Here is a 14,418-nt window from a genome sequence, read left to right as displayed (position 1 = left end):
GGCGGACATCCATGTCCCGGCCCTTGGTGACAGCCCGAGGACAGATCCGGGGGGACGCGGGGGACATCCAAGCCCCCCCTCCCCGGTGCCGCCCGTGCCCATGGCGTGACCCAGGTGACAGCGGGGGTGTTGCTGGGGCTCCCGTGCCCCGCCCCCGGAGACACCCCTCGGCCCCGCCCCGCCCCTCGCGACCACGCCCCGCCCCTCGCCCCGCCCCCCGGCCGCGGCCCCGCCCCGCCCCGGCGGCCGCGCCGGCGCCGTGCTCGCGCCCGGCCGTCCCCGCCCGCCCGCCGGAGCCGCAGCGGCAGGGCCGGGGCCGGGGCCGGGGCCGGGGCCGGGGCGAGGGGCGGGCGAACGAGGGAGGGAGGAGGCAAGGAGGGAGAGAGAGGGCAGGGCCTGGCCTGGCGCGGCGCCGGGCAGCGCGGCTGCATGAGGTTGATGCTGCTGTGCTGCACCTGGAGGGACGAGCCTATGGGAGAGGACGAAGGTGCGTGACCCCCCCCTCCTCCCCCGGACCACCCCCCTCCCCGTCTGACTCAGCGCTTCCGCCGCCACTGGGGCCCCGCGATGCCCCTCAGGCAGCCTGCAGCCCCCCCGCATCCCTCCTGGCGCCCCTCATGCAGACTGCATCCTCCCCGCAGGCCCCCTGCACCCCTGCATCCCCCTCTGCACCCCCCAGCATCCCCCTCTGTATCCCACGTCCAGCCAGCATACCCCCTGCACCCCCCTCTGCACCCCCCAGCATCCCCCTCTGTATCCCACGTCCAGCCAGCATACCCCCTGCACCCCTCGTCCAGCCCATATCACCCCCTGCATCCCCCATGCATCCTTCTTCCAGCCTGAATCCCCCCGTACCCCCACATCCCACTTCTGCACCCCCCACACTCCCACATCTCCCCCTGCACACCCCATGTCCCCCTCCTGCACCCCATCCAGCCTGCACCCCACATCCAGCCTACGTCCCTCCCTGCACCCGACAAACACCCTGCACCTCCCTCCCTGCACCCCAATATGCCCCCCTACTCCTCCTGCCTCCTTCCCTGCACCCCCACACCCCTAATGTCCTTCCCATCCACACTGCACCCCCCAGACCCCTCATCCCTCCCTGCACCCCCAGTACCTCTGCAGCCTCCCTGCATCCCTCACCTCCCCCCCTGCACCTCCGTATTTCCCCTTGCACCCCCTGCGTGTGCCCGAACCCCCTTCCATCCTGCAGCGACCCACTCTGCACCCCCCTGTATCGCTGCACTGCTCCTGTGCCCCATCCACGCCACATCCCCCAGCACCTTCTGTGTCCCTGCACCCATCCTGCACCTGTGTCCCCCCACACACCCTCAATCCCTCAGCACCCGTCCGGCACCCCTGTGTCTCTCCATGCACCCTGCACACCCCAGCACCCATCCGACACCCCTCAGTGTTAGCCCATGCACGCTGCATCCCCCAGCACCTGTCCCGCACCCCTCTGTGCCCCCCTACGCGCCCTGCATCCCCCAGTACCCATCCTGCACCCCTCTGTGCTCCCCTACGCGCCCTGCATCCCCCAGTACCCATCCCGCACCCCTCTGTGCCCCTCCATGCACCCTGCACACCCCAGCACCCATCCTGCACCCCTCTGTGTCCCCCCATATACTTTATGTCCCACTGAATATTCCTCGTTTACACCCCTTCCATCCTGCCCCCTTCATCCCACCTGCATCCCTTCTGCACCCCTGCCCCCATCATGCACCCCTTCACCCCCCCGCAGTTTGTGCACCCATCCTGCATCGCTGCATCCCTCCCTGCACCCATCCTGCACCCTTACATCCCCCCTGCAGCCCCCACTGCACCCCGCTTCCAGCCTGCATACCCCCACAACCCTCACTGCACTCCCTTTCCAGCCTGCATCCCTCTGTACCCCAAAATCTCCCCCTTCACCTCAAATCCAGCCTGCATCCCTCCCTACACCCCTTCACCCCCCCTGCATGCTCTGCCCCTTCACCTCCATCATCCCTCCCGCAGCTCAGTGTGTGCCTCCATCCCTCCCCTCCTGCCCCCCCAGCTGCAAGCGCCTGCCCCCCCGCCATCCCCCACATCTCTGTGCACCCCAAACATCCGTCCTGCTGCTCAGCACCCTGCTGTGTCCTCAGCTCCCCCCCTTGCCATCACCCCTGTGCTGGCTGAACCCTGCACCCCTTCCAGCACCTCCCATGGGACACCCGTGGGTCCCCAATGCTACCCCCTTGCACCCCCCCCCCCCATACACCCCAGCCTCCCTGTGTCCATCCAGCACCCCCCCCGGTGACATGGGCAGACACGGTCAGGGCAGTTTTCCCGGGGGACAGGGCCTCTGGAGGTGGCCTGGCGCAACGTGGGCCCCGGCTGGCACCGCTGCGCTGAGCCCCTGCCCTGTCCCCAACCCTGGGGACACTAACACCGCGACCTTGTCCCCGTTACGGGATCGATGAGTGGGAGCTGGCAGGAGGGGGGTGTGTGGAATTCATCAGCCGGGACAGAGGGTGCTGCTGCGGGGGTGCTGGGGCTGGCTGGCAGGGTGACAACCCTGTCCCCCTTGTGTCCCCTGCCTCCGTCCAGGGACCGACCTGCCGGTGTGTGCGAGCTGCAGGCAGGGCATCTACGATGGGCAGTACCTGCAGGCGCTGGGCGCAGACTGGCACGCCGACTGCTTCCGGTAGGAGCCCGCGGTCCGGCAGGGGTGGCATCGGGGACGCGGGGATGCTCCGCGGGGACAGCAGACCCCCCCGCCCCGTTCCAACCACGGCGTGGCAGTCACACGCACCTGGATGCTCACGGGAGCGTGGCTGCGGGTCTGGGTGCCCGTGGGGCGGTGCAGGCAGCGGGGTGCCGGCAGGGCTCACCCGGTGATGCTGAGCCTGGCGCAGGGCTCTGCTGCCTGTACCCCGCTGTCCCTTCCTGCCCAGTGACAGTGACGGGGCGCGCGGGGCTGATGTCACCCGGCTCCCTCCCACCCTCCCTGTTTCCTCTTTCACTCGCGCCCTCCCGGCCGCCTGAGCGGTGGGAGCCGCCGAGGAGGAGGAGGAACGTCCCGGGGCAGGGGGCTCAAGGGGTAGCTGGGACCTGGTGGGTGACCTGTGGGACTTGGGGTGCCGAGAGCGACGGGGGACCCAGGCGGTCCCCCCAGTCCCGGGGAGGATGCTGGCGGCGGTGCTGAGGAAGAGCCACGTCCTGAGCGCCGGAGCCAAGTGAGTGGGAGTGGGTTGGGCCGGGCTCTGCACCCCCCGCACCCCCGGGGTGCTCTGCCTGTGTCTGTCTGTGTGTCCCCCCCAGCTCGGCTCCCCACGCCCTGGGCCGTCGGTCCCAGTAAAACCACTGCGGGGGCCGCCGCTGGATCCGGGCCCCCCCCCGGAGACGGACTTCCGGCGGCCCGGGGCTCGCCGCGCGAAGCCCTTCTGCCCCTCCCGCCCCGCGCGCCGCCGTGCGCCCCAGCCCCGTCACGCGTGGGAGGAGGGGCGATGCGCCCGCCCCGTCGAGGCGCCGTGGGCAGGCAGGGGTTAAGGGGGCGGGGCCGCCCCTCCATTGGCCACCGCCCCCCCCCCCCCCCCCCCCCCGAGGGTGGCTTCGGGCGGTGCAATCGGGGCGGCGGAGTCCTCGCGCGGTGACGTCATGGGGTGGGGAAATTCCGCGCCGTGACGTCACGCCTGGTCGGTGTTCCACCCGCGTGCCCACGGCTGGGGGCGGGCTGCGGCACCCCCTGCGGCATCCCATCACCCAGCACCTGCCTGTGCACCCCCAAAATTCACAGACCCTGCTGCACCCCCTGCGCCCCCCCATATCCCCCTGCGCCCCCCCATATCCCCCTGCGCCCCCCATATCCCCCTGCGCCCCCCAATCCCCTGCGCCCCCCCGTCTCAGTCCCGGCGCAGCTCCCTGCACCCCACACTGCAGTGCCTCCCCCTGCACCCTGTTCGCAGCACACAGGGTGTTGCACCCCCAAAGCTGGCACAGCCGTCACCAGGGTGGCGCGTCCCTCTTTGTCTGGGACCGCGCTGGCGTGTCCCTCTGTCTGTCCGTGCCAGGGTGGCACATCCGTCACTGGGCCAGCACGTCCCTCTGGGTGTCCGTGCCCGGGCTGGCATGGCCGTGGCACCTCCCTCCCCATGCCTATCCCTGCCCCACCCGTCCCCACGCCACCAGCCCGCGCTGGCACCCCCGGAGCCACTTGCTGCCACCCTGGAGGTGGTGACACGTGGATGCGGGGGCCCTGCAGGAGGGTAGGAAACAGGGGAAGCAGCTTGCCCGGAGAATTGAGGGGTGGCCGGGCACTGGCTGCACCCTGGGGTGACGATGGGGACAGGGTGACAAGCAGGTCCCCGTCCCCTGCTGCAGGTGCTGTGAGTGTGGGGCCTCCCTGTCCCACCAGTACTACGAGAAGGATGGGCGCCTCTACTGCAAGAAGGATTACTGGGCGCGTTTCGGGGAGCTCTGCCACGGCTGCTCCGAGCAGATCACCAAGGGGCTGGTCATGGTGAGTGCTGGGGGGGGGTCCTGGGGGCTGAGCTCCCTGGAAAGGGGGTGAGGTGGGCAGGTGTTGCAGACCCCCAGCACAGGCTGAGCTCTCGGGGGGTGGCAGGGGGGTCCTCTGCATTTTAGGGGTCTTGCCCCTGTGTTGGGGCTGGGGGATACCGGGGGGAGGCTCAGGGCGATGGGGAGATGTCCCTGCAGCCATCCCCAGCCCGGTGGCATGACCGTCCTCCCCCATGCCATGGCTCACCCTGCCCTTCCTTTGGCCCTGGGGCACCCATGGGTGCTCCCAGCACCCACACCCGGTGCCCCTGACACTTGGATCCCCGGGGCTGATGGCATCTGCCCGCAGGTGGCTGGGGAGCAGAAATACCACCCCGAGTGCTTCAGCTGCCTCAACTGCCGCACGTTCATCGGGGACGGGGACACCTACGCGCTGGTGGAGCGCTCCAAGCTCTACTGGTACGTCCCAGCGGGGTGGGGGACACACACACACACACACACACGTGTGTCCCCTGGCACCCCCCACCCACCTGCCTCCTCTCGGCCCTGCAGCGGGCACTGCTACTACCAGATGGTGGTGACACCGGTCATCGAGCAGATCCTGCCAGATTCTCCGGCTTCCCGCATCCCGCACACTGTCACGCTCGTCTCCATCCCCGCCTGCTCTGACGGCAAGCGCGGCTTCTCCGTCTCCATCGACCAGGGCTGCGGCACCGAGCACCCCTGCACCGTCCGCGTCCGAGAGTGCGTCCGTGGCCCCTCTCCCTGGGACTGGGGGCATCCCACACCCCTTTCTGCTGGTGGGATCCACCCCACAGAGACTTTTTGTGGTGGGAGGGCGAGAGGTTGGGCCCGTGTGGCAAGGGGTGGCCGGTAGGGACAGTGGTGGCATGTCAGTGGGGACTGTCCCCAGCCATTGGGGTGGCTTGGGGGTGATGTGCTGGTGTTGCCTTATCTGCCAGGGTGGGCTGTGGGTACGTGCTGGCGTGTCCCCATCTGCACGGGGTGGCTTGTGCTACTGTGCCAGCATGTCCCCATCCAGGAGTGACTCGTGGGCAACATGCCTGCGTGTCTCCATCGAGCAGGGTAACTCGTGGCTCCTGTGACTGCGTGTCGCCTTCCCAGAGGGGTGACTTGTGGGTACCATGACAGCATGTCCCCGTCAGGCAAGGGTGTCCCCATCCAACAGGAGTGACTCGTGGGCAGCTCACCTGCCTGTCCCCAGCTAGCGGGGGTCACCCGTGGGCAGCTCACCCACGTGTCCCCAGCTGGTAGGGTGGCCCGTGGGCAGCGTGCGTGTCCCTGTCTAGCAGGGGTGGCTCATGGGCAGCTCGCCTGCACGTCACCATCTCACTGGGGGGTGACTCGTGGGTACCGTGACGGCATGTCCCCATCTCAGAGGTGATGCGTGGGTGACGTGACAGCCTGTCCCCATTGGCTGGGGCTGGCTCGTGGGCGGTGCCCCAGCACATCCCCACCCGTGACAGTGCCAGGGCTGGGGTGCTGACCCCCGCTGCCTGCCGGCCCTGCAGGGTGGATCCAGACTGCATCAGCCCCGACATGAAGAACTCCATCCATGTGGGCGACCGCATCCTGGAGATCAACGGCACCCCCATCGGCCACGTCCCCCTGGATGAGGTACGCTCCCCCTGGGGTAACCCCAAGCCAGCCCCCCTGCTTGGGTTGCCCCCCAAACCACCCCTACCATCATTTTCTGCCCCAGATCGACCTGCTGATCCAGGAGACCAGCCGCCTGCTCCAGCTGACCATTGAGCACGACCCCCACGAGCCCCTTGCCCGCGAGTCAGGGCTTGCCTCCAGCCCTCTACCCGCCCCGTGCAGCCCCCTGTGCTCCCCGGCCCCCCCGCCCTGCGGGGACCCTGGCACCATGCGCCAGCGGACTGTCACGTAAGGCCACCAGCTCACCTGCCTCTCCCATCAGGGTCCCTCCTTGGGCTTGACCCTCTGTCTGTCTGTCTGTCTGTCCCGCAGGAGGAGCTGCAGCACGGACAAGTCTCCGGGCTCCGGCTCGGTGGGCTCACCCGCATCCCAGCGCAAGGACATCGGTCGCTCCGAGTCGTTGCGTGTCGTCTCCCGCGCCCATCGCATCTTCCGCCCCTCCGACCTGATCCACGGCGAGGTGCTGGGCAAGGGCTGCTTCGGCCAGGCCATCAAGGTGGGGCTGGGAGTCACAGGTGTCAAGAGCGTCGGGGTTTCAGCTCTCTGGGATGGAGGGGGCGGTGTTGTCTTCCCGGGGGTGGGGTGGTAGCGGGGAGATGGTGGCTCAGTCCCTGCGCTCCTGCCAGGTGACGCATCGGGAGACGGGCGAGGTGATGGTCATGAAGGAGCTGATCCGCTTCGATGAGGAGACGCAGAGGACCTTCCTCAAAGAGGTGAGTGTCCATTTTCTTTAATCTCCCTGGTTTGGGGGGGGGAGGGGGAAACGAGGGGTGGGGCTGTCCAATCCTGTCCCCCAGCCTGATGTGGGATGCCGGGCACGACGCTTGGAGTGGGGGGTGGCCAGGCACCACGGGGTGCAGGCATCCCTGCCTGTTCGATGGAGAATACGTGAGCAGCAGGTCTGTCCGGGTGGGTGCTGAGTGCCTGGGGGTGTCACAGGCACGGGGGGGGTCCTGCAGGTGAAGGTGATGCGCTGCCTGGAGCACCCCAACGTGCTGAAGTTCATCGGGGTGCTGTACAAAGAGAAGAGGCTCAACTTCATCACGGAGTACATCAAGGGGGGCACCTTGAGGAGCCTCATCAAGAGCATGGTGAGCACTGGGGGGCAGGTCGGCCCCTCACCACCACACTGCCGTGGTGGGGCAGGGGCACCCCTCTCTTTTCTCTTCTCTGGCGAATCCCCCCTCCTGCCTCAGGACAGCCACTACCCCTGGAGCCAGCGGGTCAGCTTCGCCAAGGACATCGCCGCTGGCATGGTGGGTGCCACCAGGGGATGGATGGGTGGGATGGGTTGGATGGACAGAGAAGGGATCTGAGCCCTGGGCTCGGCACTGGTGAGGCCGCCCCTCGATGAGTGGGTTCAGTTTTGGGCCCCTCACCCCAAAAAGGCCATTGAATGACTCGAGCGTGGCCAGAGAAGGGCAACGGAGCTGGGGCAGGGTCTGGAGCACAGGTCTGCTGGGGAGCGGCTGGGGGAACTGGGGGGGTTCAGTCTGGAGAAGAGGAGGCTGAGCAGAGACCTCCTGGCCCTCTGCAACTCCCTGCCAGGAGGGGGCAGAGAGGGGGGATGAGTCTCTGGAGCCAAGGAGCCAGCGCCAGGCCCCGAGGGAATGGCCTCAAGCTGCCCAGGGCAGGGTCAGGCTGGCTCTGAGGAAGGATTTCTGTGCAGAAGGGGCTGTTGGGCGTTGGAATGGGCTGCCCAGGGCAGGGGGGGAGTCCCCGGGATCCCTGGAGGGGTTGAAGAGTCGGGCTGACCCAGCGCTGAGGGATCTGGTGGAGTTGGGAACGGTCAGGGCGAGGTTCGTGGTTGGGCTGGAGGATGTTCCTCCAGCCAAGATGATTCTGTGATTCTGGGTGCTGGTGGGTGGGGGACTGTGGGGTGGGGGTGCCCCCTGTGCTCAGCCCATCCTTCCCCCAGGCCTACCTCCACTCCATGAACATCATCCACCGTGACCTCAACTCTCACAACTGCCTTGTGCGGGAGGTGAGTCCCACCTCAGTGGTGTTCTCCCCCAGCCTGAGTGGGTTCCCAGCCCCCTGCGAGGCTCCCCCCGTGCCTCACCCCTCTCCATCCACCCAGAACAAGAGCGTGGTGGTGGCTGATTTTGGGCTGGCACGGCTGATGGTGGATGAGAAGAACCAGCCTGAACATCTCAAGAACCTGAAGAAACCAGACCGCAAGAAGCGGTACACGGTGGTGGGGAACCCATACTGGATGGCCCCGGAGATGATCAATGGTGAGCCTGGCTGTGGTGCTGGGAGGGGGGATGTGGCCAGCCAGGGCTCTGCCCCCAGGCAGGGGACACTTGGTGGGGCAGGAACAGGGTGTGTGACATGGCCTGAGCCATCTGTCCCCACAGGGAGGAGCTATGATGAGAAGGTGGACATCTTCTCCTTTGGCATTGTCCTGTGCGAGGCAAGTACTGTTGGGGTTGGGGTCTCCCCCTTGGGGTTGGGGTCCTCATTGTGTTTGGGGTCCCCTCTTGAGGTTGGGGGGCTCCTTTGGGGCTGAGCCTGCACATCCCTCCCACTCTCCCCCAGATCATCGGCCGGGTGAGTGCCGACCCCGACTACCTGCCCCGCACCACCGACTTCGGCCTCAACGTCAGGGGCTTCCTGGACCGCTACTGCCCCCCCACCTGCCCCCCCAGCTTCTTCCCCATCGCTGTCTGCTGCTGCGACCTGGACCCTGAGAAGCGGTGAGTTGTTGGGACCACCCCTCCCCTTCCTTCCCAGGGTGCTGGTGGGGGGATTGGGGGGGGAATGACATGGTGCCAGCAGAGCTGCCATGTGTCCCCCCTTCTCGCTCAGGCCGTCCTTCAGCAAGCTGGAGCAGTGGCTGGAAACCCTCCGCATGCACCTGGAGATCCACCTGCCGCTGAGCTCCCAACTGGAGCAACTGGACCGAACCTTCGGGGAGACGCACCGGCGGGCGGAGGGCGGGCTGCCCGCGCCCCCCCGATAGACACACCCCCCCTCCCCCCCTATTCCACCACCTCACCCCTTCTGAAGCCGCAGGAGAAGGAGCTGCACCCGCCGCCAGCATCTTCTCCAGCTGCCACCACACCCGGGGCTGGATCCCTGGGGCTCCCCGGATGAGTCCCCCCACCCTGTCCCTGCACGGGCTGCCCACGCTGCTGCCCGCACTGCTGCCTGCACTGTCCCTGGGAGCTGGCTCTCCCTGAGGCTGCACGGCCCCTGTGAATCCTCCCCCCCTCTACGCCGTAGCTCTTACCCCCAGGACAAGCCCAGCCGGCCACACCGCGGGGACAGTCCTCGTGTCCCCATGTCCCCCCGTCCCCCCACCACCCCGGCTCGCTTCGCCTTTGCACGCCCGGGGGCTGCGCAGCCGCCGCACCCGCACGAGCCCCGTGGGCTCCCCCGTACAGAGCCGCGGCCTCGCGGCGGTGCCTTGGCTTTCCGTGAACTTGCACTGCAACACAGGAGGGACACCCTGGCTCCTTTTGGGGGGGTGGGGGGGGTGCACTGCCCCCCACCCCCCCTAGGGGAGCGTGAGTCCCAGGGGCAGCCTCGTAGCAACGCCCTCGTCCTCAGCTGGACCCTCTCACGCTGCTTCTGCCGGCAGCCTGGGCTCAGGGGGCTGCCAGCACCCCTGGCCGAGTGAAGGGTCCGTGGAGGGGGGGGTGACACCCCCATGGCGTGGGGACAGGCACATAGTGGTCCCTGCCCCCCCCACGTCCCTGCTGCCCGTGTCCTGTGACTGCACATCCCTGGGGACACGATAACGGGTGGTCCAGGGGGATGCGGGGATGCGGCTCGTCTTGGTCCCCTTGACTAGGGGTGGTTGGGGGGGTTTGCGCCACGCGGTGCTTTTCATGCTCTTTATTCAGGTTCATTTTTCTGTAAGATATTTAAAGAGAAGAGTTTGTATTATTTTTTCATACAATGTAGCGTTTGCCATTTGTCACTGCCTCGGTTCTGCTTTCCCAAAGGGATGAAACTGTGAAGCCTCTCCGCGCACTTTTGCCCGGGAAGTCCAAGGCGATGTCCTCTCTGGAGGCGGGAAGGGAGCTCAAACTGTGATGTACCCCGAGCCGTGAGTCAATAAATCCTTCCCTGCTCGCTGCCCGGCCTGCTTGGGAATCGCTCGCCTCCCCTGGGGGGGCTGGGAGCTCTTGGGGAAACTGATGCAGGAGGGGACGGTCCCTCTGCTCAGGGTGGTGCGGTGGTACCAGCCTTGGTGGCATCCTCCGGCTTGGTCACCCCCGCGGTGGCAGCGCTGTTGCCCACTTGGTGCTGTTTCCACCCCATCGTGGGTCCCCTCCCCAGCCCTGGGGCTGATGCGCTTCTCTGTCTGCGCTGCCTAGCCGGGCCCCCCCCCCAAGTCCCGTGGCCATTCCCTGCCTGGTTGTGCCCACTGTCACCACACACAATGGCAGAGCCCACGGTGGTGACAGGCGGGTTACGGAGCTGCAGAACCCTCTGCGCCGTGGAGCAGCTTTGCCTTCAGTGTCAAACAAGCCCCAGGGACCAGCGAGGTGACCTGTGCCCCATGCTGTGGTGGCCCATGGCCGTCCCATGCTGTCCTGTCCTCATCACCTTCCTAACCCAAATGAAGGTCCCCGAGGTGGGGGATCTCCATCCTCGGGGGGAAGTTTGAGCCTTGGCTAGAGAAAACCTGGACCCCAAGGAGCTCACGGGGGGGGGGGGGGGTGATGGGGAAGGGACCAGGGGATGTCCCTGAGGATGTCCCCAGGCATGCTGCAGCTGGGTGAGGAGGGGAGGAGACAGCACAGCCCAAAGGGGTCCCAGGATCTAGGCTGGACGCCCCCTGCCAGGAAAACTTCACAGTTTATTGCCCCCGGGATGCTCAGCCTTGGTGTGGGAAGGACCAGGGGGAGTTGGGGAGGTGCTGGTGGCTCCATTCCCCTTCCCCCAGAGTGGCTCCTTCGTCTGACTGCCTGTCCCACCTCACCCCGGTGAAGGGACAGGGACAAACACTCTGCCAGTGTCGTGGTGCCATCGCAGCACAACAGTTCTTTGCTCTGGGAGCAGGACACCATCGCTCCCCAGGAACATCAGCGTGGTGGGGGGAACCTGCTGCAGCCACCACCCCTGAGAAACACCATGGTCATCAACCCCTGCCACCACGGAAGAGCAGGACCCCAGGGAGGCCCCAGCCAGCAGCGGGAGCCCCCAGTCCCCACAGAACCCTCAACCCCCCGCCAGCCCTTTGCCCAGCTGGATGGAGCTGTAGAGAGAGATGTGCCTGGTGTGGCCACTGCCACCGGGCCAGGCAGGGGGAGAGCCAGCAGCTGGCTGTGACAGGGCAAAAGTGGTGGCCACTCTGTCACCCCTGTGACCAGTGGCTCATCCCACCATCTGGGAGCCATCAGACAGGGGTGTGGCCCCGGCACAGCCCGGGTGGCCCCACACCGCAGCTGTCACCTGCCCAAAACCCCCTGAGATGTGCACACCCTCTGCCCGAATCCGGCTACCGGCGTGTGCGGCACCCGGCCCCTCACTAGCCCCCTGTCCAGCCAGTGGCAGCCTGGCAGGGCTCCTCGCCCCTGCAGCCCCCCTCAGCGAGGCCTGACACCAGCGTGAGGGGCTCAGCAGCCCCACTCCCAGCACCTGGCTGTCCCCCCCGGCTGTCACCTCCCAGGAGGGAGAAGGACACCCAGACCAAGCTGTAGGCCACCGAGAGCTGCCCCCCATGCCCCCTGTCCCCTCCAGGGGCCTGCTCTGTCCCCACCTGAGGTGGTTCCCAGGGACATCCCTGGCAGGGCTCTGCCCAAGCTCAGCCCCAGCTCAGCATGGTGGCCCTTGCTGCAGGAGAGGAGACAGATGTCCCCATGTCCCACATCCCCACGGGCAGGCCAGCAGCCAAGTGCCACCAAGGTGGTGGCCAAAGGCAGTGGTGGCTCCAGCAAGGACATGGCCAAGCTGGTGCGGCTCAGCAGAGCCTCCCCCACTGTCCACGAGGCCCAGACCGAGAGCTCCAGCTCTGGCTGTGATGATGGGGACATGTCACGAGGTTTATCACATTCATGGGTAAGTTTGGGGGATCGGGTGGGAAGGAGAACACAGCTTCCCCCAGCATCTCAGCAGGGTGAGCACTGGTGCTGCAGGGACCCTGCCCCGGGGACAGCAGCTGCCTCCAGGCAGAGTAACAGGCAGCGGGGTCCTCGCCAGGCTTGAAATGGGCAAAGAGAGGAGGTGGCTGGGATGGGGTGTGGCTGGGGCACACAGCTCCATAGGGATGTCTGGAGCTGGAGAAGGGTTGCTGGGATCCCACCAGGGTGCCCAGCTCCACAGGGACATGGGGAACTGGAAAGGGGTCACTGGGGTCTGGCCAGGAAATGGAGCTCCAGAGGGATGCGGGGACCGGTCCCCATCCTCAGCCGCAGGAAGGCTTGCCCACACTGGAGGGTCTTCTGGTGGGAGCGGGGACCTCTGGAGCCCTTTTCACCAGTGTTTCTGTGGCTCTGCCCATCCCTTCCTTGAGCCAGAGCCTGGACTAGAGATGTCCTGAGATCTCTCCTGTCCTACCCCCAGTGCCTGGTTCTGCAGGGTCTGTCATGGTTGGCGCTGTCGCCAGAGCCACTCTTTGTCCCCTGGATGCAGCATCCATCCTTCCAGCTCAAGACTGGGGACTTCACACAGCCCAGGAGCAGCTCAAGGCCTCCTTCGGTGATTTGGGCAGAGAGGTGTCACTGTCACAGCCCCGTGTTCCCCCCCCAGCAGCCTGGGCTGGGACAGGATCCACCTCCTTGTGTCCCACATGTTGCCAGGTCACTGGGACCTTGTGGCTCCACAGGGTGAATCCAGACCCCAGAAATCCATGCAGGGTGCCGAGGCCAATGCTGGCAGGTCGATACCTGCCTGCCTCAGTTTCCCCTCTTGCCGGAGTGTGTGGGACGGGGGTGCTGGGTGTGGGGATGGGAAGAAGGGGCCATTGCTCCAGCTCCCTGTCTCCCCACAAACGGGGTGATGCAAGGCATGCCAATGTCCTGTGGCTGAGCAAAGCCATGCAGGGGAATCCAGTGGGCCCCACATTGTCGCCTCGCTTGCCAGTGGTTTTTGTAGGGTCTACGTAAACACAGCATCTTTAAACACAGCACTGGGGCTATGGCTCTCCCATGCTTCGCTGCAGTATTGCTGCCTTCCCGGATCACACACCTGTCCCTGCCCCTCTCTGCCAACTGGGGACGTGCGGGTCCCCTCCCTGACCCAGCTGGTGGTCCTGGGTGGGAGGAGACACAGCCAGGGCTTAGCGGGGCGGCCCTGGAAAACCTCAGCTGCTTCTGATGAGAAAATTTGTTTCTCCTCAGTCCTGCTGCCGTCCTCCACCGGCTCCAATGCAAACCCCTTCCTGGTCGCGGCTCCAGAGGAGGAAGTAAGTGATGGGCTGGGGCTGTGGGGTGGGAGCTCTGGGTGACACTGGGGAGCTCCCAATTCCCCAGTGCCACCAGGTTCCCCAGTCTGGAACTGGAGATGGGCAGCACTGGCTGGTGAATCTTTTGCAAAAGATTTGCTGGGGCTGGTGACATGTGATGAGTTGTGGGAGGGCTCAGCTGGGGTGTGGTGGGGCAGGCAGGAGGCCTGTGTGGCCTGGCCTAAGGGTGGGACCTCTTGGGCTTGTGGGTTTGGATGGCTGTGACTGTCCCCACTGCTGTGCCACCATCCCATGGAGCTGACCTGTCCCCCTCCGAGGGGCTGGCGCTGGCACAGGGGAACATGGCCCCTGACAGCTCCCAGGTCCCCCCTACCCTGATCAGGGACTGGAGCTGCCTGGAGAGAGACAGCCTGGGGGGCCTGGAGCAAGGATGGGATGACCCTGCTACATGGCTTTGGGGGCTGGGAGACCCTGGCATGTGGATTTAGAATTTGGGGCACCCCAGAACATGTGTTTGGGGGCTATTGGTTGCCCTACAGGGAGCGACCCAGGCACAGGCAGACCTTCCAGGCTCAGATCAAGGGAAAGAAGGCAAAAGGCAGGAATCAAACCCCAGTTTTTTGGGGTGCCACCCTGAGCACAGACCCTCAGCCCACCTGGACCTCATCCTCAGGATGTCTGGGCAGATCTCGGGGTGGGGGACTCTAGGGTGCATGATGTGGGTCATCCTCTCCGAGCTGGGAAGTTAGTTTATCTGCAGCTTGGAGACTGTTTGGCTTCTTCAGAAACTGGAAAGCGCAGTCTCCCTGCCCGGCTGTCACCTCTGCCCACCATTCAGGGTGGCTCTTGGGGCTCTTTGGGGCTTTGTCCTCTGGGACATTTTATTTGGAGCAGTG

The 14,418-nt window shown here is 66.2% G+C and overlaps 1 protein-coding gene across 2 annotated transcripts; it reads left to right on the top strand.

The window, feature by feature from the left end:
• Positions 1 to 350: 350 nt before the first annotated feature.
• LIMK1 (LIM domain kinase 1) lies at positions 351 to 13,522 on the top strand. Of its 2 annotated transcripts, XM_074923138.1 has the most exons (17): positions 351 to 487; positions 2,572 to 2,668; positions 4,345 to 4,483; positions 4,832 to 4,941; positions 5,035 to 5,226; positions 6,015 to 6,120; positions 6,206 to 6,390; positions 6,475 to 6,658; positions 6,789 to 6,875; positions 7,122 to 7,253; positions 7,359 to 7,418; positions 8,081 to 8,146; positions 8,243 to 8,399; positions 8,523 to 8,578; positions 8,704 to 8,861; positions 8,974 to 10,219; positions 13,458 to 13,522. In XM_074923138.1, the coding sequence occupies exons 1-16, from the start codon at positions 430 to 432 to the stop codon at positions 9,125 to 9,127; spliced, it is 1,941 nt and encodes a 646-aa protein (XP_074779239.1). In that variant the 5' UTR covers positions 351 to 429; the 3' UTR covers positions 9,128 to 10,219; positions 13,458 to 13,522. The 2 variants fall into 2 exon arrangements, with proteins under 2 accessions (XP_074779239.1, XP_074779240.1); XM_074923139.1 differs by lacking the exons at positions 351 to 487; positions 2,572 to 2,668 and adding an exon at positions 2,718 to 3,200.
• Positions 13,523 to 14,418: the final 896 nt, after the last annotated feature.

Source organism: Athene noctua, chromosome 19, assembly GCF_965140245.1.
Source record: "Athene noctua chromosome 19, bAthNoc1.hap1.1, whole genome shotgun sequence".
In the NCBI taxonomy this organism is placed as follows: Eukaryota; Metazoa; Chordata; class Aves; order Strigiformes; family Strigidae; genus Athene; species Athene noctua.
The sequence above is the reverse complement of the archived record's forward strand: the minus strand, read 5'-3'. Positions and strand labels throughout refer to the sequence as shown.

What these genes read in the sequence shown, in the direction of transcription:
- LIMK1 (XM_074923138.1), top strand. Translation starts at nt 430, where the DNA reads ATGAGGTTGATGCTGCTGTGCTGCACCTGGAGGGACGAGCCTATGGGA. An exon ending in GAGCGCTCCAAGCTCTACTG is followed by an intron (nt 4,942 to 5,034) that starts GTACGTCCCAGC and finishes TCGGCCCTGCAG; the next exon opens with CGGGCACTGCTACTACCAGA. An exon ending in ACAACTGCCTTGTGCGGGAG is followed by an intron (nt 8,147 to 8,242) that starts GTGAGTCCCACC and finishes CCATCCACCCAG; the next exon opens with AACAAGAGCGTGGTGGTGGC.